Source organism: Eulemur rufifrons, chromosome 28, assembly GCF_041146395.1.
Source record: "Eulemur rufifrons isolate Redbay chromosome 28, OSU_ERuf_1, whole genome shotgun sequence".
In the NCBI taxonomy this organism is placed as follows: domain Eukaryota; kingdom Metazoa; phylum Chordata; class Mammalia; order Primates; family Lemuridae; genus Eulemur; species Eulemur rufifrons.
The window spans coordinates 22028512-22049491 of record NC_091010.1 but is presented as its reverse complement, the minus strand read 5'-3'; the positions used below and the strand labels follow the sequence as shown (position 1 = coordinate 22049491).

General features: G+C 53.5%; 1 protein-coding gene across 2 annotated transcripts in view; it reads right to left on the bottom strand.

Annotated features, from left to right (window-relative positions):
* Nucleotides 1-2031: 2031 nt before the first annotated feature.
* Nucleotides 2032-20980, bottom strand: part of LRRC20 (leucine rich repeat containing 20) — a 78133-nt gene continuing 59184 nt past the window's right edge. For both annotated transcript variants that reach the window (XM_069460067.1, XM_069460066.1), the window contains one exon: nt 2032-3538. In XM_069460067.1, coding sequence (XP_069316168.1) covers nt 3384-3538 — 155 coding nt within the window. In that variant the 3' untranslated portion in view covers nt 2032-3383. The remainder of the gene's footprint in view (nt 3539-20980) is intronic.

Below are 20980 nucleotides of genomic sequence, written 5' to 3'. Positions count from 1 at the left end.
GGGGAGTCCTCTCTCTGCCCTTTGGGCTGGGGAGGGCAACACCCTGAGTCTAGGTTGATCCATAGGGGAAGTTCAAAGTGACAGCAGGGCCCTCAGAAGTGGAGAAATAGTGACCATATGAGTCCCAGAAAGCCCTTGGGGATCTCCTGGTGCAGCCCCTTCATTTTACAGACAGGAAACAGGGCCTGCAGAGGAAACGAGATTTGTCCAAATCACAAAGCTAGCTAGGATGGTTACAGGGATTAAATGAATTAATATCTGTAATGTGCTTAGACATTGTCTGTCTAAGCACATTATCCACTAAGCTCTGTGTTTGTTAAATAAAAATAATGGAGTGTCTGGCCGAAAACTCAAGGCAAACTTAAGCTAGTCTCTCGTTTAAAAAAACAAAACCCAACTTTAACCTTAAACACACAACAGTGGTTCTCTAACTCGAGCATGCCTCAAGCCAAAGGGCTTGTTAAAACAGAGAGTTTCTCCAGCCTGAGCAAGAGCAAGACCCCGTCTCGGCCGGGCGCGGTGGCTCACGCCTGTAATCCTAGCACTCTGGGAGGCCGAGGCCGTGGATCGCTCGAGGTCAGGAGTTCGAGACCAGCCTGAGCAAGAGCGAGACCCCGTCTCTACTAAAAATAGAAAGAAATTATATGGACAACTAAAATATATATATAAAAAATTAGCCGGGCATGGTGGCGCATGCCTGTAGTCCCAGTTACTCGGGAGGCTGAGGCAGTAGGATCGCTTGAGCCCAGGAGTTTGAGGTTGCTGTGAGCTAGACTGACGCCACGGCACTCACTCTAGCCCGGGCAACAGAGCGAGACTCTGTCTAAAAAAAAAAAAAAAAAGACCCCGTCTCTACTAAAAAATAGAAGGAAATTAGCTGGACAACTAAATATATATAGAAAAAAATTAGCCGGGCATGGTGGTGCATGCCTGTAGTCCCAGCTACTCGGGAGGCTGAGGCAGAAGGATTGCTTGAGCCCAGGAGTTTGAGGTTGCTGTGAGCTAGGCTGACGCCACAGCACTCTAGCCCGGGCAACAGAGAGAGACTCTGTTGCCAAAAAATAAAAAAACCCAGAGAGTTTCTGATCCTGCATATCTGGGGAGGAGCCAAGAACCTGCATCTCTAACCAGCTTCCCGGTGGTCCTGATGCTGCTGGTCTGGAGACCCCTCTTTGATAACCAGGGACCCAGAGGGACAAATTAAGGGTGTAACTTCTGAAACCAGTGAGGGAGAACTTTGGAGACAGTGGTCTCCTCAGCCTTCCCAGGTACAGTTTCCCCCCCGACGTGCAGCACGGAGCCGCAAGTCCTGCGCCAATTCTGCTTGGCCGTGCCTGTGCCCACCTGTGGACAACCCAAGCATCTCCCCAGTCTACCTTTCTCTGCCTCATGCTTTCAACACAAAGAGCAGCCCCTCTTGCCTGCAGGCTGATTTGACAGCCAGGCCACAGGAGGTCTGTGCAGCAAGAGCGAACCAAACACAAGCCAGGCAGATGAAACCAACACATTCTTTATTGCAGACTGAAGCTAAGAGGCTCACTCACACAGTAAGCTCTGATTCGGGGGCTTTTCTGACTGCCCAAGCTTTCCCAGAGAGGCAAGGGCAACTCTCCCAGCAGAGCAGAAAACAACTTCCAGAAGCAACCCCTTCAAATGGCCTGGTGAGGACCTGGGTAAGCAGGCGGCTTGGCATGCAGGGGTTGACCAGGAAGGCAGGGTCCAGGCGCACCCAACCCTCATCTCCTTGTGACTTCAGGTCACTCCCTCCCTTTGGGAGTGTCAGGAAGACTCTGGAAAGATCTAAGAGGCCAAGGGTCTCCCACGGCTGGGTTAGGGAGGGGGCTGAGCACAGACTCAAATCCCTGGAGATTTTGAGGCAGGGGGAAAACTGAGAACACTCATCCTCTACTCCAAGGTCATCCCCAGAGTCACCCCCAGGCCCTTGCTTCCCAAACTGTAAAGTGCTCATAGGAGTCAGCTGGGGATCTTGCTAAAATGCAGAGCCTGAGCCGACAGTTCTGGGCTGGGGCCTGACACTCTGCATTTCTAACAAGCTCCCAGGTGATGCTGCTACTGTCGGTCCACAGACCACACCTGGCGTTGTGAGGCTCTGGCCATACTTTGCCTTTGTGCATATCACAAAAGTGTGCGTCTTTTTCAATAAGGAGAAACCCCACACCAGGACACAGGGTAGGTGGGGCCCATCAAGCCTGGACAGGACTTCAGCCTCTACTTGCCCCCAACATCCACAGCCTGGACTTGGGGCCCCTGGAGATCCTGTCTTGACCTCCTGACCCTGAACACCCTTTTCCCAGAGTTTGACCAAGCAACCTTGGGAAATGAACAGAGTGAACAAGTCTCTCTTGGGCACAGAGCACTCAGTGGCGGGCCAACATTGGGCCAACATTGGCCCAACCTGTCGGCTCCGTGCCAAGAGACAGGAGACCGGGGCAGGGGAGAGGGAGCTGGGAGTGTTCTGAGAAAGGCTTACTGCGCTGAGCAGTGATCCGAGCTCTGCACAGCCTGACCCCAGGAGTGGTAAAGTGGCCACTGGCCGACAGACACAGGATTTGTGTGGCCTGGCTTTGCCCCAAGTCCTGGGGCCTCAGGTGCCTCTACAGATCCAGACAAAGGTGCAGAGCAGGTGGGGTCTGGGGCTCTCTGAGTCTGCTTGCTCCACGGAGGAGGAGGAGGTGGGAGGTAGATACCTGGCAGATCAGAGGTCGGGGTTCTCCGAACCACAGGTGTTACAAGGAAGCAAGAGGCCCAGGCCCTCTCCTGGCAGGGGACTGACCATCCTGCCAGGCCAGGGACCCACAGGGCTGAGGATGGGCCCTGCAGAGGGTCGAATCCACGTTGGTTCTCAGGAAGCAATAAATAGATGGAGGTTGTCTTCTACTCCTCTCAGGGCAGCGACCAGCTCTCAGTACTAGAAACAAGGCCTCAAAGCCATAGGGGCCCAGAAAATGCTCAGCCGTGCTCCTCTGTGGGCTCAGAGCTGCCCGATGATTTGGAGGTAACTTGGAGGCATGTACTGCCTGAACAACCTCCAAGGCACCCAAAGGAGGCAAAGGCTCCCTGCCCTTTCTCCAAGTAACAAGGCTCAGAGAGGGCAGGAGATCTGTCCAAGTTTGCACAGCAGCAGTGAGTGCCCAGAGTCCAGGCTGCAGCCCCCACCTCACCTCCTCCCTCAGGCGTTCCAAGTCCACTACTGCCGCAAGCTGTCTATCCTGGCCCGGCTGCACCCCGCCCACACACGCTGTACGGCCCACCCGCCCCCAGCCCCCCGAGCTTGGCCTCCCATGGGCCCATTGGCCCCCCTCCCGTCAGGGTGCCAGGCCAGTGGCCTCTGTCCCTTGCTGGGTGGGCATGAGGAGGGTGGCCTACGGTGGGGGGGCCCCAGCGCCCTCCGGCGACATCAGCATGTCAAACTTGATGAGTGGCGGGGCGATGACGCGCACCTCGGCGTTGAGTGGGTTGAAGCGGAGGTTGATGCAGCGCAAGGCTGGCATGGCAGCCAGCTTCTCCACGGGCACATCTGTTGGGGACAGAGGGGACAGGTTAGAGGGGCTGGGGTAAGGAGCAGGCAGAGAAGGATGTTGGGCCAGGAAGACTTTGAACACACGGTGCTAAGAGGCAGCTCCCTTTCCGACACCCACTGCACGTGGGCTCAGCTGTTGGGGCCCAGCCCTGTGCGAGGGGCCACTGTGGCCACCAGGATATTACAAATGGAGGAAAGTATCCTAAAAAATAAGGACCAGGCTTCTCAAAAAGTTAAACGTAGCATTGCTGTATAACCCAGTAATTTTACTCCTAGGCAGAGCTGAAAGAATTAAAAACAGGTATTCAAACAAATACTTTATGTGAATGTTCATAGCAGCACTACTCACAACAGCCAAATGTCCGTCAGTGGATGACTGGATAAACTGGCATAGACACGTGAAGGAATACTATGCAGCCATAAAAAGGAATGAAATTCTGACACGTGCTCCTACATGGATGAATCTTGAAAGCATTGTGCTAATGAAAGGCCAGCCCAAAATGACAAACACTGTGTGATTCACTCACATGGGGCAGCTAGAGCAGTCACACTCATGGAAGGAAACAGGAAGTAGAACAGAGGTGACTAGGAACTAGGGGACGGGGAGTAGAGAGTTATTGCTTCATAGCTACAGTTTCTGTTGGGGTGATGAAAAAGTTTTGAAAATAGTGCTGATGGTTGCAAAACATTGTGACTGTAATTCATGCCATATATAGTTAATAATATAATTAATTCTTTTCTCTCCATTTTTTTTTAATCCATAGGACTCTGCTTGGTATGGAAATTCTTCTTAACTGTGGGACCATTCTTTATCATATCATCTGGTCCATCATGACCCTGAAGTGTCCCCAAGGAGGAGGCATGACCACCCTGGGTCTAGCTAAGGGAGGTTAGTTAAAATTAAACTTAATCAGGTCTCTCAATAATGTGTCCTTCCTGCATCGCTGCCCCGCAAGGGCTATCCGGGAAGTTCCAGACTATATTAATTTGGATCATCAACCAGAGGTTGAATGTTATCTGCAATCAAAACAAGCTTTTCTCTTGTTACAGCTCTAGTTTCCAGAATTTAATGTGTAGAATTTGCAAATCAAGTTTCAAATTGTCATCTACTTAACTTATATAATAATACTAGGGCATTCCCAAAACTCACCAAAAATGCCGCACTGTAACACACATAAAGTAATGATCTACTAGTTAACTCAAGGGCCAATATGTTGAGTTATAAGTGAAGAGGCCGCATAGCCTAGTGTCACAGACTCAGGACTTCATAGACAGGCCTGAGCTGAAGCCCAGCTTTACCCCCTACTAACTCTTACTGCTTCCCTGTACTCCAGTGTCCTAATCTTGAAAATGGAAATAATCTTTCCTCAAACAGGTGGTGTGAGAACTAAAGGAGTGACTGCTTAATGGCTCTGGGTTCTCTTTTGGGGTGATGGAAGTGTTTTGGAACTAGACAGAGGTGATGGTTGTGCAACATGGTGAATGTACTAACTGCCACTCAATGGTACACTTTAAGTGGTTAATTGTATGTTATGTGAATTGCACCTCAATTTTTTAAAGAAAGGACCAGAATAAGGCAGCAGCTGTATTAACACTTGACAACACTCTGGATCCTCCCACCTAACCTTCAGGATCACTCAGTCTGCAGTCCAGTCCCCAGGTCTGCCATGTGGCCAAAAGCAAATTACTAAATCCATACCAGGGTACCCATACCATTACAGTACATACCTCACAGGACTGTTTCAGGATGAATAAGACAATCTATGTACTCCACACTGTACTGAATGAATGTTAGATATTAGCATCAAAGGACACAAGGCCCAGAGAAGCAAGTAACCTGCCTAAGGTCACAAATTCGTAGTAAGCTGAGCCCAGACTTGATTTTTTGTAGTCACCATACAAAGGAAAAATTTTGTAATGAATATTTTGTAAATAAAGGTACATTTAGCTCCAATTTCCCATTTTCCCTGCATATGGTGACTTTTGGAACACCCTATTGTGTAAGCAAGAGCCTTCTCTTCTCTCCCACTTGCCTATTTGTTATCAGTGTGGCTCGTATGTTTCTAGTGGTTTACAATTGATTATTATATCTCATTATTTTGATGCTCAAATTGTCCCAGGTTTGGCCAGTGGGAGACCCTCAGGGTGGCTCCTATGTCTTTTGACATGGCCCCAGCGTATTTGGGATATGACTCATTGGAAGCCCTCCCTGCCCCAGCCCTGGAATCAGCCATTTCTCCAAGAAGTCCTGGTTCCCTTCCGTGGGGAAGGGCATTAGTGACCAATGGTGACAGTGCTACTGACTAAGCCATGCTTTACAACCCATCCACGAGGCCCGTGAGTACCCAATCCATCTGCTTTGACTGCTGCCTAGTACACCATGCTGTGCACCCACCACACTCTGCCCCTCTGCTCTGCCAGCGATGACACCCAGGTGGCCTCCGTATGTCCTTAGGGGCCAGTGTGGAAAAGTCTCTGGATGTGTGCCCAGGAGCAGGACTGACTGCTCCATTGAAGGATTCGAGTGTATACTTCCTCTAACTGCTCTCTAGAACTCCCATGGGGTCTATCAGGAGCTCTGTACCCTGCCTCGCTACAAGGGCTTTCAGGGAGGCCTTGTCCTGCCTGCCCCACCTCCAGGCTGACACACACTCGGGCCCTGACCTTTAGCGAGGTTTCTGCAGTCTCCTTCCCTCCGCTGCCTTGAGCCTTGCGGTGAAGGTGGGCAGCGCTCACACTGGGCCCCCCGCTCTCTTTGCTCAGGAAAGAGCCCCAGCGCTGAATGCCCTGAAGTCAAATACTGTCCTCCCCTCAGGGCTTGGCAACTGGGATGTGGCTCCGCCCCAGCCGTCCTGGGAAGGGGCAGGGGAGGCCGCCGGCCCAGGAAAGCCCCTCGTATGTGTGTACGCACTTCCACGTGTGATCCCCCCACGGCCCTGGGGGCAGCGCAGCGCTCCTCTGCCCACTTTGCAGGAGGAAACTCAAGAGCACGCAGCTGTTAAGAAACAGAGCTGGGGCCTGAGTTTGCCGCCAGCTGGTTCACATCATGCTCCAGTGTCCCACGTCCGTGCTGACTGGATGAGGTGGGCATGGGAGGGGAGCAAGTGATGTAGCCGGCGGTTCTGCACCTGTGGGAGCTCCCGGGGCCTCGCTCCCCACAGCTGTCTGCCCAAGATATTCCCAGCTCCGTGGGAGTTTGCAGGGATGTGGGCCTTCGAGATCGCTCTGATGAGTCGTTTTGTTGCTGCCGGTGGTTTTTTAAGTATTAATAACATGTGTTTCATGCTTGCTGACTTAAGCTCTTTAATTTATTTAATCCTCACAATAGCTGTCTGAGTTGAGTGCTGCTATCTCCATCTCACAGAGGAGGAAGATGAAGTGTGGAGAGGTCGAGCACCTTGTCTCAGGACATCAGCTAGGAAGCGCTGGAGCCAGGCTCAGAAGCCAGGCCGGCTGCCTCTGGAGCCCACGCTGTTCATGCCGCCTCCAGGGAACCCTCCCGCCTCACAGCCCACCCCCACCCCACTGTGAGTGCTCCAAGGGGCCCCTCAGATAAGGGAGATAGAAAACAGTCTTGCCGCAGGGCAGAGGGACCCAGCAGGAGTGTCTTTGGCTTCCCCTGACCACTACGCTCACCACTGCCTGGGCCACCCGGCCAGTCCCTCCACAGCCCAGGGCTCCACGTCCAGCAGGAGCTGGGGACACAGGGGAAGAGTCGCAGAATCTCCAGGCCCTATAAGGTCCCCATGACAGTCATTTCCTTGCTGACCTGCCCAGAGAGAAAGGGTTTCCTGGAGATGTCCTCAAATTCGTGCCAGAATCTTCCAGGCCTCTTTGTTCTGCTGTGGGTCACAGTGCAGAACAAACCTATCCCTTCTTGTCCATGACAACCCTTCTGAAACCTGTAGCTCAGCAAATACCACCACCTTCTTCAGGCAAAGGGCCCCAGATCCTTCACTTCACGTGATATTTGGGGAGTGGGTGAGCGGTGGTGAGATGCACATGCTCTACAGTCAGAAAGGCGAGCCTGGCTTTTCCAGTGACTGACTGTGTTGCCTTAGGCAGGATCTCTGAACCTGAGCTCCCTCACCTGTAAGATGGGGTCACACTGCCCACCCTTCAGGGAGGCCATGTGAAATGGACAAGACACCTGTATGCAATGTGCCAGTAATGTGCATTCCACAAGGGCAGGCCCCTTGCTCCCTGCCACTAACGTGGGGCCTGCAGCCACCGAGCACCACCCCAGGTCCCCAGGGCAAGCCCGCGGGCCTTGGCCAGCAACATCGCAGCCTGAGTTCACCCCGAGAGGGCCTGGATGCCAGATCACGTGGACAGGGAAGAGGCGCTGAGCCTCAGCTTTCTCCTAAAAGTGCCACAGCTCCTCGAGCCCCTCGCCACCATTCACCAAAGGAAAAAAGCACAAAAGCCCCAGATCTGGCCTCCACTGAGAGCTGAGAGAACCAACTGGCACTCGTGTTTGTGGGCTGTTGGCCAGGGGCTGTACAGATCATGGCAGAGACCATCGGAGCTGGGAGGGGCCTCAAAGTTGTGGAAACTGAGGCCCAGCGGGAGATAGCGACTTTGTCCCAGGTTACCTGGTCACTGGGTGGCAGGGCTGACGTTGAGACGGATGGAGAAGGCTGGCTTGAGCAGAGAGGAGCGATGTGTCCTCCGTGCAGGAGTCCCTGGGCCCCGAGAACAGGCAGCCGAACCCCTGTACAGGAGGAACTCGCCGCCCTTAGACTTAGGGGTGACCTGGCCTCTCAGCTCCCTGCGGCAGGGCCAGTGTATTGGATGGGGGCCATTCCACAGCCTTGAATGCTGTGGGACCCAGGAAATGCTTGTGCCAGGGGCTGGGTCTCCAACAAGCAGGCACTACCTGTCTGCCAAGCAGGTCCCATATGATAGGTGAGAGGATGGGAGTGAGTGTGAAGGAGGCGTGGGAGGGACCCAGAGTCCAGGGCACACTTGGGAGTTTGAGGAGGGAAAGACTCGGAGACAAGGCTGTCTCCAGAACGCAGGGCCATGAGCAGGCACTACTCCTGGGAGATAAGGAAAAGTGAGATCTAGTGATATTAGTGCCCGCCCACTGCCTTCGCTTTCTGTGGAGCTCATGTGACGCAAAGCACCTCCCAGCCCTCACAGGGGAAGGAAAGGGCTGCCCACGGCAGTTCTTGCATCTCTCCTTTCGATCTGGGCCCCCATTTTCCCCACCAGTAATGGCCGGGAAGAAAAGTGCTGAATCCTTGGTGCCTTCCCCGTCTTCGTGGGGCAGGAGCTCTGTCACGGCCGTCCCCGACAGCACAGCTGGCAGCATGGGCGGGGGACACACCAACCCTCTGCCTCGATCACCCAGAATAAGAAACCCCCCTTGTGCTGGGCTTTTAAGAGGTAAAGTCATTTCATGGGGAGTCAACTTCCACAGGACACAGAAGGAAACCGAGGCCCAGGGAGGGCTAGTACCTTGTCCAAATGGGCCTGGCAAAGGAGGCCACTTCTGGGAACTGATATTTGAGGCCCTGCACTAGATGGTTCCTCGCAATGACCCATTTTGCAGGTACAGAAACTGAGTCTCAGATTTGTGGTGCCCATGCTTGCCAAGCCAGTAAGTGGTGGAGGCAGGATTTACAAAAGCCCATGTGCTTCACCCCACAACACAGAGGGGCAAGGCCAAGGCCAGAGCCTGGTCTCCTTGCACCAGCCCCTCAGCCCCCAGAAGGTAATCTGGATGGCAGGTTTGGCTGAGCAACTCAGGAAGGGCTGGACCCTGGGCTGAGACCATCACAACCTCAACTGTCAAGATACTCTTACTTCAGAAATGGGGGCTCAGAGCTGCTAAGTCTCCCTGTCTCCCCATCTGCCACTGGTACTGCCTCAGTTTCCCCAGAGGGGGGTTTGACTGGGGGTGGCTAAAGACCCTTCCCACTCTGGACTCTGTGACTCCTCTGTCCATTAGCTGGGGAGGCCAGCGGCTCGTGCCTGAGGGCGGGAAGAGGGTCTCCCATAAAGCTGCTGCCACAGGTTTGCTGGGCATGAAGACTGGCTCAGCCCAGCCTTGGAGCACATCTGTGTGACTCTAGGCCCAGGGAGAACAGACTGTCCGGGTCTCAGCCTGTTGTTTCCGTCTCTACCACCGAGCTGGCCTCTCTAGGGTCTGCGGAACTCTCTGAGCCGCCCCGCTGAAGGACGGTGACGGTCTTCACAGGGCAGAGCAGGGATTAGGTGTATCTCTTTCCCCTGATTTAGCTGTGAGTGTTGTTTGAGCAGCTCAGAGAAAGAAGCAATAAGGACATCAGAGCATGTCAAAGCTGGCAGAACCAACAAACCAGAGCAGTCACGTTAGCAAGTGACAAGCCCAAGAGGCCAACTGAGATTTTCTGGATAAAGCTGAAATAAGATCATTTATGCTCACAGCAACCTGACAAGAGAGACAGATGGCTGGAGGCTGGAGAGGAGGCTATCCAATGATCTGCACTTTGTGGATGGGGAAACTGAGGCTGGGAGAGGTTAAATACGCTTCCCCAGGCCACATAGCACACCGGCAGCACGGTGATAACAGAAGCCAGGTCTCTGGATCTGGCACACCTGGAGAGGAAAGGGGCCTCAGCTGCTCCTGCAGCACTGTGGGCCATGACCTCATCACCACTCGCCTGTGTCCTGCTGCTCCCCAAAGCCCAGCTCACAGGCCACTTCTTTTGTCTCTCCCCCTGGTCCTCCTCTAAGCTCTCATAACACTTCCTTTACGTCGTACTCGAATCACACATCACACTCTGTGACCTGCGAATATGTTTGTTCACTCCTGTTGGTGTGTTACCAAGCACAGTGCCCACGGGGTGCTCAGGTGGAGGAATGAATGAATGGATGAATCTCTTACTGCTTGGACTAGACCACAAGTCCCTTCAGGCTTGAGAGCACCCTGGGCTGGGCACACAGCAGACCCACCATCAATGCAGCTTGGTCAATTCCATGGTCACAGCTACAGTTCAGAGCTGGAGCCCATCCCCGCCTCACCTATTCTTGCACACTTGCCAGCTGGGGCCAGGCCGCTGTGCACCGAGGCTGTGATAAGACACTGACCCTTTAGCACTATACTCCGATTTAGAAAATTAGAAAATATTAATGAGCAAAAAGAAAATCACCACGTGCCACCATCTAGAATTAATTACTGCTAATGTCTTGGTATATGGCCTCCCCAACTATTTAATATGTATAAGTATGTATACACATACACACATACATAGCGTGGCCTCCTAGATACCATGTCATGGCATGCTTTCTTTATGACGTGTTGTAAATATCTTTTCAGGTTACAAATTGGTGACATTTTTATAGCTGCACCATAGTCCAGGGTATGGATGTACCTACCACTCTGGCTCCTTTTTCTGTTCTTGGAAATTCAGGTTGTTGCCAACTTTTTTCACTGTTTCAGATCAGGAGAGGCTCTAAGTCTACAAGGCTTCTGGGGTTACTGCCATCTCTTTCAGCCTATGACTGTAGAGTGTAGGATGTGAGGTCCTAGAATCCCTTTAGGAAGCCAGAGTAATGTTCCCTTACCTTTCCCTTGGCCCCCAAGTGTGCAATGGTGGGGTGGTCATAGGCCTCCGTGTCTTTGTGTCTTGGGCTGGGACAAAAGCCAAAGGCTCACAGCCCGTGGCAGGGGAGAAGGAACTCAACCAGGATTAAACGTGCCCAACTTGCCCTCTTCCCACCGCAGACAGCCATCCTGGCTTCCTGCCTGTGTCTGCGGGAAGCGTGGAGTAATCAATAATAGCAGGATCGGAGTGGGCAGTGTTTATAGAAAATTACTCCCCCGAGGTCGGCTTGGCCTCCTCTCACTAATCATTAGCAGTATTGACTGGTAAACTCGTTTCACGCCAGTGGGACCAGGTGAGAGGCAAGATGATTGAAAATGATCGCTCCAGAGCGCTGTTCTCCATCCCTGAGGCACCCATGGTCCAACAGGACGCTGAGAGGATGAGGGGTGTGGGCCCAGGGAAGCAGCAAGGGGCAGCGGGCTCCCGGCGGAGACCAGATGGCCTCCGAGTCGGCACTGCTTGAGAATCCAGGCCAGCCCGGCCCCAAAGCTCAGCCTCCAGGCAGCTCTTGGTGCCTGGCGACCAAAGCAGCTAAGCTGAAGGATGTCCTGCCGTGTTGTGCTGGGCTTCACGCCCCCACTCGAAATGCCACAAGAGACAAGCAAGCAAACTGTGGTCACCCGGCGGGGACAGGGAACTGTGCCTGTGATGAGCCACACGCACACACATCTCTCAGACCACTCGCTGCTGGTGGGAGCCAGGTCGGGGCAGTGGCTGAGCCTCCCCTGCACTAAGGCGCATCCAGGCACGGGTGGGGCCGGAAGCAAACAGAAATAGAGCAGCCCCAGCCCTCAGGGGACAAGCAGCTCACTGCAGTTCCTGAGCTCCAGCCCTCAGGAAGAGCTGGGTGGAACAGAGAGTTCTTCGTCCGCTGCTGAAGAAGGGCCATTTGGTAAAAGGCGAAAGATTTATTCAATCTGCAGAGAAGCTACAGTACAGAGAAGGTCCGTTTGGGAGGGCGGCCAGGGCCAAAGACCCGGGCCCAACAGACGCTAATTTCGGCTCTGCCATTTAAAGCCATGCACCCTCAGGCCAGGCCCCTCACCTCTCAGAACCTTAGCTTCTCAAGAGGGCCCTTCTGCCTCATGGTCTGTGAGGTGGGACCACAGGGGACGTCGAGGGGACCACAGGTGCTCTCCAAAGTGGATAGAGTCACTGAGGTGCAGAAAGGGTGGCAGGCACCTCTTCAGTGGATGGGAAGCAGAGTGTTTTAGGCATCTACTGAAGAACCTACAGACACCTTTTCCCCCTTAAGTAGGAGCTGCAGGGGAAGAAAAACAAAGGAGAAAAACCCTGGCTGTGATTTCCTCCTGTGCCCCAGGCTGGCCAGCAAAGGTGGCAGCCAGGGGCGTCTGGCCACAACCCTTCCTTCCAAAGGCCCCCCGAGCCCAGAGCTGACACGCAATCAATGCCCACTCCTAACGATCCTCCTCAGAAACGACATCGTCTTCTCACTGGCCACTCTGGAGACAGCCACATAAGCAATTCAAATGGCCTGGTGGCATTTATCTCCTCCCTCCTCCCCTCCCACACTCCAGCCACCGGAAGGCCTGCGCCTTCCCCCAGGCTGCCCTGGGCCTCTTTTATTAACAGTTCCTCCAACTGCTTTAATTAGATGCTCTGGGGAGGGCCTCAGAAAAGAATGGCAATTTCACTGTCACCTCTCAAGCGTCTGCATCCCCTCCCTGGGAGCTGGTGGTCTAGATGCCCAGTGGAGGACTAGAGCTGCTTCATCCACTGTGTGTCTGTGCCATGGGGCCAGGACTGCAGGATGACAGGGCTGGTGGAATGGAACCTCCTCTGAGGTTCTCCCTGGGGGTGGGGGGCGAGGATGGCTCCTTTGTAAATCCTTCTCTACGCTGGGAAATCAAAGTGGCTGATACCAACTGTATGAATCGTTCTGCTCAGGTTGGATATCACTGTCAGAGAAATGAGACCTCCCCTACAATTGCAAAAAGAGGAAAAGCTCCCCAGGTGAGAGTGAGTTAGGCAGGGCGCTGCCCAGGGGACCAGCTCCTGGGAAACAACATGGGTTGAAGGCGAGGCGTGCTGGGGTGGGGGTGCGCCAGCCAGCTCCTCCCCACTTACGCCAGCGTGCTCGGCCTACGCTTCCTCTTTGGGATTAGCCCATCCTTTGTTTTCTGTGTGTTCTCAGCTGCCTTTGGCTTATTGATAAAGTTCCTTCTGAAAGGGGCTTTTGCAGGACCGGGGCAGCAGAGCACCCCGTGCAGGGTCCAGGGGACAGCAGGGTGCAGGGAAAGATGCACGTTTACAAAGCTCGTCTCTGCCACCCTCCCAGCACCTGTCAGCTCTCACGGCTGGGCTTGTTGCTCTTCTTGCCCTGACGCAGCTACTTAACTCACGTGTGCATACGCGCACACGCGGACATTGGGAAGAGGAGGAAGAGGGAGGCTACGGATTCTTCAGGGACTGGAATGAGATGGCGGAGGTGCATGTTTATAGGTCTCCCTCCCTGAGGCTGGGTTTATATGTGCTTCCAACTAGAAAGGCCACTAGGAGCCCATGCTCAGGGCAGAATGGTGCTTATTGATTGAGAGTTCTGGTCTTGCTCAGTGGTTCTGTCTTGCCTGAGCACTGGAACCATCTGGAGAGTTTTAAAAAATCATGAAGCCTGAATCCCACCACCAGAGATTGTGATTTAAAAAGTGGCATGAGGTATGGTCTCGACACAGGGTTTTAAAAGCTCACTGGATGACTTGAATGTACAGCTAGTTTGAGCACCCCTGGTGAGGATTAATGGGAGAATCTGTTGACGATTCTTCCATCGTGCATCCTGCCTTCCTGCCTCCCTGTGCACGGCAGAGCTGGAAGGAGCAAAGCTGACTGTCTTCCCGGCCCAGGGAAACCTGCCTCATTGTCTTGCACTGTTCTCCCCACCCCAAGGGAGTTTCCTTCCAACCAAAGCTACGCTGCTGCGGCTTCCTATCCCCCTATAGCTATGTGCAAGAATCTTCTCTCCCTATGCAAAGCACTGTCCCAAATATCTAGGGCTCTGCAGCAAGACTGCTTGGGTTGGAATCCTGGCTCTGCCCAGGTGGTGTGATGTTGGCCAAGTTATTTAACCTCCCTGTGCCTCCGTTTCCTCACCTGGGGAGAATAATAGTACCTGCCTCATAAAGTTGTCTGAGGATTAAACAAGAGCATCCTTGGAAAGTGCTTAGAGGAGGGCGTATGTGAATGGTCGCTGGGTGACAGCTAGTGCACCACACAATGCCAGTGTCTCCAGCTCAGTGCCTGGCACAGAGTAAGTCACTCAGTTAAAAACAACAACTGGTGAATGATCATTCCCCAAATGCCTAAATCCCTGTCTGCATTGCCACACGCCTCTTACTCCTTAAATGAGGCGCCCCTGCAGGGCTGGGCTTGAAAATCCAGAGCACTGGGCAGCTCTCCAGCACCCTGGACAGAGACAGGAACAGGAGGGAGTAGAGATTGGTGGTGAACAAAGCACAGAAGCCATTTATTGTGTTTTAAAGGAGGGTCAGAGAACTTCTCTTCCTGCTATTGGCCTGTGTGCTCCCAGCAGAGTGCCAACAGTATCCTGGAGACTTGGAGGTTCTGGTTCATCAAGGCTTCACCGCACAGTGATTGGCACAGAGGATGCCATTAGGGCAGAGACCAAGTGTGTAGAAGTTCTTTTGTCCACAGACCTGGCTTGCTAGCTCCCTGCAGGTGGACACGTGGGGCAGGGCTACAGACAGATTTCCACACCCTTGTAGCTGGGGGCCATGTCTAATTTGCACTAATTGCTTTTGATGCTTGTTGGTTTACTCCGATTTCTCCCTTCATGTGGCTGCACAGTTGGCAAGCACTCCCTGCACTGCCTAATGATCACTCCCCCAAGTGCTTACTAGCAAAATCGATGCCTGTGGGCACAACTCGGAGCTCTGCAGACACTAGGCAAGGGCGCGAGGTGCAGAGGGCACTAGTCTGTTGTGCACTCAGGGAGCACCACCTTGGAGGGCAAGTCATCCTTCCCTGGGTCCCATGACACTCAGGAGGCAGGGGTCAGGGAAAGGCTCAGACTCTGGGCAGCTGGCTATGCTCAGGGGGAATTCCAAACCCCATGCCCAGGGAGGGGACAACTCCATTTCCCTCCAGATGGGCTTGGAGCCCCAGATCCAGGGGCAGGAGAGAAGTGCCAGGGGTTTGACTTCATCCTCCCAGATGTGCCAGCCAGGTGGGTCCCTACCTAGTCAAATCCTAGCCAGGCTTGAAAGCTGTGCATCATGATCTTTCCCTCTTCTAGCTACTAAGTGGCCATCTTAAATCCCTTTTACGGATGTGGGGAGGAAAGGAGTGAGGCAGGGAAGGAGGAAGGACCCGCCACGTCCAGCACTGTCAGTCCCTTGCAGCCGGCCTGCCATTCTGCACTGCTCCATTACTGGCTTTTACCTTTTCACGCTACACCATGAGGATATAGATAAGGGCCACTCTTTCTACTTTTCAGATGGAGAAACTGAATCTCTGTTCCAGCTAAATGACCTCATGCAAATAGTAAGCAGTAAAGCCTGCTCTCAAACACAGATCTTCAGCCACCTCACCCAGCGTCCTTTCCACCATCCTTGAAGTGGTAAGTGGGAAATTCCTCAACTGTCAATTACCTCCAGCAGGCAGAAATTATCTGGCCCCCTCTGTGAGCTCTAATGGGACAGAAGAGTGGGACATGGAATGACAGAGGAGCACGCTTGCAGGAGTATGGGGCGGAGGTGGCTCCAAGGGGCCCGGGAGGGCATCACATTCTGCAGGCTGGCTGCTCAGAATCCTCTGGAAGGACAACTGTGGTAAACTCTCCCTGGCCAGCTGACCGCTGCCCCGGACCTTGTGATCCACCAGTTACCTCTGTCCAACCATGAACAGCATCCTCTGCCTCCTCTGTCCTGGCGCCTCGGTAAATGCAGGCTGCAGGGCAAGGAGCAAGGTGAGTGAGCAGGCAGCATGTGACCAGGGTTCCAGGAGGGCTGAGTGGCAGGAGGGCCAGCAGGCTGTGGGAGGTGATCACAGTGACCCTACCTCCTGCCCCACTTCCAGTGGGCGGAACTGCTCTCCCCACTGTGCAGACGAGGAAATGGGGGCTGGCAGAGATGAGGTGGCCTGCTCACGCAATGATGTGCATGGGACTTCAGACCTTTGCCTCTTCTGTTACAAATCCCTGAGAAGCCGAGGTAAGGGAAGGGGACAGGCAAGAGTCCAATGTGCAAAGTGGTCAGGGGTGAGTGAAGTTTGATTCAGAGGCTCTTTACCTCGCAGGGGGCCACAGACCATCAGGAGAGAAGCAGAAGTAGGCAGACGATGAGTGTGCACTGGCTTCCACTTTGTTATCACCATGGGGATCTCCCCTTCTGTGCCATGCAGAGAGAAGACAGGCAGGCAGTTCCGGGAGACACACTGAGAGTCTGTTGTGCCCATGGTTCAAGCTGCCGTGTGGGCCTGGGGGACGTTCTGAGAGCAGCTGGTGCCGACAGATCAAGGCGCCCTCTTTGGCACATGGGCAGATCTGAAGCCTCCCCCTGTGTCACTATCTGGCCTGGCAGGAGGCAGGGCTTTGGGTTCAGAAGCATTTGTTTTGGCCAAGATTCCCTACTTCAGGCTGATCCCATCCTACTGAGCATTGGTGGCCTGCAGGGTGGGCAGCAGGCTGGACCTCCCAGAGCCCTCGAGGCCTTGGCGTGGTCCCTTTAATGTGAGATCTCCCTGGGAGGGGGTCTCTCCAGCAAGGCCTCACATCTTTAATCAGCCAAGCAGTGCCAAGTGGAATATGGTGCAGCTCAAAAGATGAGACCAGCCAGATTCCAAACATGCCTTTTACAGCTCTGAGCAGAGGTTGCTGAGAGCAGCGGCTGATGCCAGAGGAGAAAGAGAGCACCATTTGCTAATCTACATGCAGATTAGAACAGCCCCACCCCCACCCCAGCCCCCAAAGGAGCCAGGCAGCCTTGTGGGAAAGAGGAAAGAGGGCAAGAGATCAGCTTCTCTGCTTTGATCTGTCTTCAGAGCTGACAGCCTTGCATGGCACACAGGAAGCTACAGGAAGCATTTGCTTTTGCCAATCGCTCCCTTGTAAAATACCAGCTACCATGGCCTCGCAGTGTGACTCTCCCAGGGACCGTGGCTTTCCCTAGACCTATATAGGACTCTGGCCACGGTTGAGTAAGGCCAGGGTAGGAAAGCCTATGCCCTTGCAACCTGCCAACGCAATGTGGCAAACAGTTGTTGGATGCCTAGCAGGCATGTGGCATCCCTCACCTGCCTCTCCCTGCAGCCACAGAAATTCTAACCCAGGAGGCATGGGATAGGACACAGGAATCTGCATGTTTAACTGGCACTCCAGTGGCATTGGGATGTGGGCTCTGAGGAGCATACCCTGAGACCTTCTGTGCTTGGGAGGAGCAGTTGTGCTTGGGAAGATGGTGAGGCCGTTAACAGAGTCAGCTGCTCTGAGATGGCACCTGGTGCTTTAGGACAAGGCCCTGGGCCAGCTCTTCTCAGGCTGCATTGTATAGTAAGTCCTCACTAAATGTTGTTCCTCGTCCTTGGATACTGTGACTTTAAGCAAAACAATGTACTGGATAACAAAACCAATTTTACCATAGGCTAATTGATATAAACAAGAGTTAAGTTCCTAAGGCATATAGCACGTCATTTTGTCTAAAGTGGCAGTTCCCAAGAACCTGTTAAGTGAGGACTTACTGCACAAACAAATCACCCAGGGATCTTGCCCAGGGACAGATTCTCATTGGGAGATATGAGGCGAAACCTGAGGCTCTGCACTTCTTCTTTTTCTTTTCCTGGTTTTTTTTTTTTTTTTTTGACTCTGTCTCACTCTGTTACCCTGGGTAGAGTGAAGTAGCATCATCATAGCTCACTGTAACCTCAAACTTCTGGGCTCCAGCAATCCTCCTGCCTCAGCCTCTTGAGTAGCTGGGACTACAGGCGCTCGCCACCATGTCCGGCTAATTTTTCTATTTTTAGTAGAGACGGGGTCTCACCCTCGCTCAGGCTGGTCTTGAACTCCTGGCCTCAAGCAATCCTCCCACCTTGGCCTCCCAGAGTGTTAAGATTACAGGTATGAGCCTCTAACAAGCTCCCAGGGGTGCCCATGCTGCTGGTCTATGGATGATCTTTGAGAACTGAGAGCTCAGGCAGAGATTCTCAAACTCCAGCGTGCCTCCAAACACCTGCAGGGAGGGCTATTAAAACAGCTGCTGCCGTTCCCTCAGAGGGCTCCAGTAAGTCTGGAGTGGGGCCTGGGAACGTGCATTTCTAACCAGTCCTCCAGTGCTGCCGCCACTGCTAGTCCTGGGCCCACATTTGGAGAAATACAGGCCTGGATAGAGAGAAGTGAACAGGACAAGGGCAGAATTAAGTAAATGCAGCCTAGAGCATCCCTATGTAACACAGATAATTTTCTTTTTAAAACTACCATTGCTCTATTTATTAAATTCTTAACAAGGACTTGTTTTCCTATGATCTCTTGCTCTCTCTGGAACAGTATGTACATACAAAAAAAAAAAAGTTAAATTCTAGCTTAACTGAAATGGTCTCCTGCTTAGCAAAATGAAGACTCCCAAATACATGATTTTCTCTTCACCCCACATGTTGCAGGACCGACCTGCTGTGCGGCATTGAGTGCTTGGGAGCAAGTGGTGGCCTTCATGCAGTTCCTGCCCCAACCTTTAAGCCATGTGTGTCGGCAACTGGGGTGAGCGAGCTGACTTCCTCATCTTCACAAGATGGGTGGCCCATCATGTCCCTATGTCATCGCCCACAGTCAGGCTAAATTCCTCCACCTTCTCAGAAGCCCTCCCTGGATCCTCCTGGGAGCCCCATCCCACAGGGACACGCACGCGGCCAGCCTCCCTCCAGCTGAGAGTCCTCTCCCTGTCACCCCACAGCACGGCAGGCCTGACCTCCCCTCCAGCTGTCTAGCAGCGTAGTATTGGCTCACACTAACACCTGTAAGCAACTCAGGGCCAGGGCCCACATCTCATGCATCTTTGTAGCCTCTGCTCCCCCAGAGACCTCATTTCCCCAGGCAGTCTTGTTTACAAATACATAAAAACTTCCACATACCACTTTCTGATCTGGAAAATATAGGAACCATCTCGTGTCCCAGAAACTTGTAAATGACTGTTGTCTGAACAAACATTCTAAGCTACAACCCCTTTTCCTCCCTCTTGAGAGCACTCACAGCAAATAACCGTGTCTGGTAGGCCAGTCCCTAAGGACCCAGAGAGCCCCTCAGAAAGCTGCTGTGTGTCTGCCAGGGGGCTGATGCAGGTGGGCAGAGGCCCCGGGACCTGCTCTGCTTCCTGTTCACCTGAACTGGGCCCAGAGCTGCAGACTCAGGGCGCCCGGCCACAGGCAGAGAACAGAAGACACGGGGAAGGACTTGCAGACCGAGAGCTTGGGCTGCGCAGGGTAGGGGAGAGGGGTGGGGACACGAGGAAGGAAGGCTGTATAATGTGGTGGGGGCATGAGCTGCCAAGAACGGCCCCCGCATCTCTGCAGGACACTCACAGGAGTGGCTTTGCATACCTCCTCCTCATGACACAGAAAGGAATACAATTTTCATCATGAGCCGGTGTATATACCTGTGCATGCACATAGTAAAACTGAAATTAAAAGTCAGACAACAGTAATTATCGTGCTATGTGTGATGTACTCTGACATTTTCTATTCTATTCTATTCTATTAAAAAATTGCAGGTCTCAACCCACTAATTTGACTTCACAATTCACTAGCCGGTCATAACCTACAGCTTGAAACCATCTGCCCCGTTGTGCCTCAGGTATTTCAGAGGAGCTTCGGGGCTTTGGAATTCCTGCTCTAAGCAGTGTTTTCCACCAACCGAGCACCTGCTGTATGCCAGACACTGTGCCAGACACTAGTGGGGGCGTGGAGCAGGTGGCTCCAGAAAGAAGAGGACGTGGAGACCACCCTCGAGGACAGAGAAGGGTCACACACAGGTGGTGACACCAGGGGCAGCCTCGGGCTCCACAGACATGAGACCTGAGGGTATTCAGCCACCAGAGAGCCCCAAGGATAGGCACTGCCACCTCCCAGAGGCTGGCAACAGAAAGCAGACAGAAGTGTCCCTATCCGTCCCAGCCGATGTGCTCTGTTGGTTCCAAGCTTCTCTCCTCCACAGAATGGGCCACCTCTCCTCCTCCACCCCCAGGTGGCCCAGAGGGCGGAGGAGGTGAGGCGGCAGCACTGTTTGGAAAGAGGAGGACGAGTGAGCGGGTCCTGGCAGCTGCGGGATGCTGAGAGCCTCCAGGCCTCCCTGGGGGCAGGCCACAGGTATCTTTGGGGAGGGCCCTTTGGGGTGGGTCTCCTTCCAATGCACTTGGGGGCTTGTTTCAGAGCCGCCTGTTCTCTACTTACTAAAGCTTAAAGGCAACTCACGTATCTCAAATTTCTCTCTCATAAGAATTTTGTTTTATTTTCCTAGCACCCTCTAAGGGTTCTGACAGGAAAAAAACAAACCACTTTGAAGGTGGTTTAAGCTCCTTCTACAATTATCCCAGCGAGATCCTGCGGCGACCAGCCACCAGCAGCCAACAGTGCAAGGCTATTTCCATAACGAAGGGCTGAGCAGCCCCTCGCTGGGCCAGCGCCCCCCGCGGTGTGAAGGCTGCGGCCTGCGCTCCTGCTGGCCTGGGAGTTGAGAAGCCACCAAGTAACTAGAATGGACCAGGGAGAGGTAGAAAATGGGAGCAGGGTGACTCCAGCACGGGGACAGTGGCTGCCTCCATGCACCCCTTCTTGCCAGCTGGGGGGTGGGAGAGGACCAAGGCCTCCCCAGTGCAGAGGGCCCTGG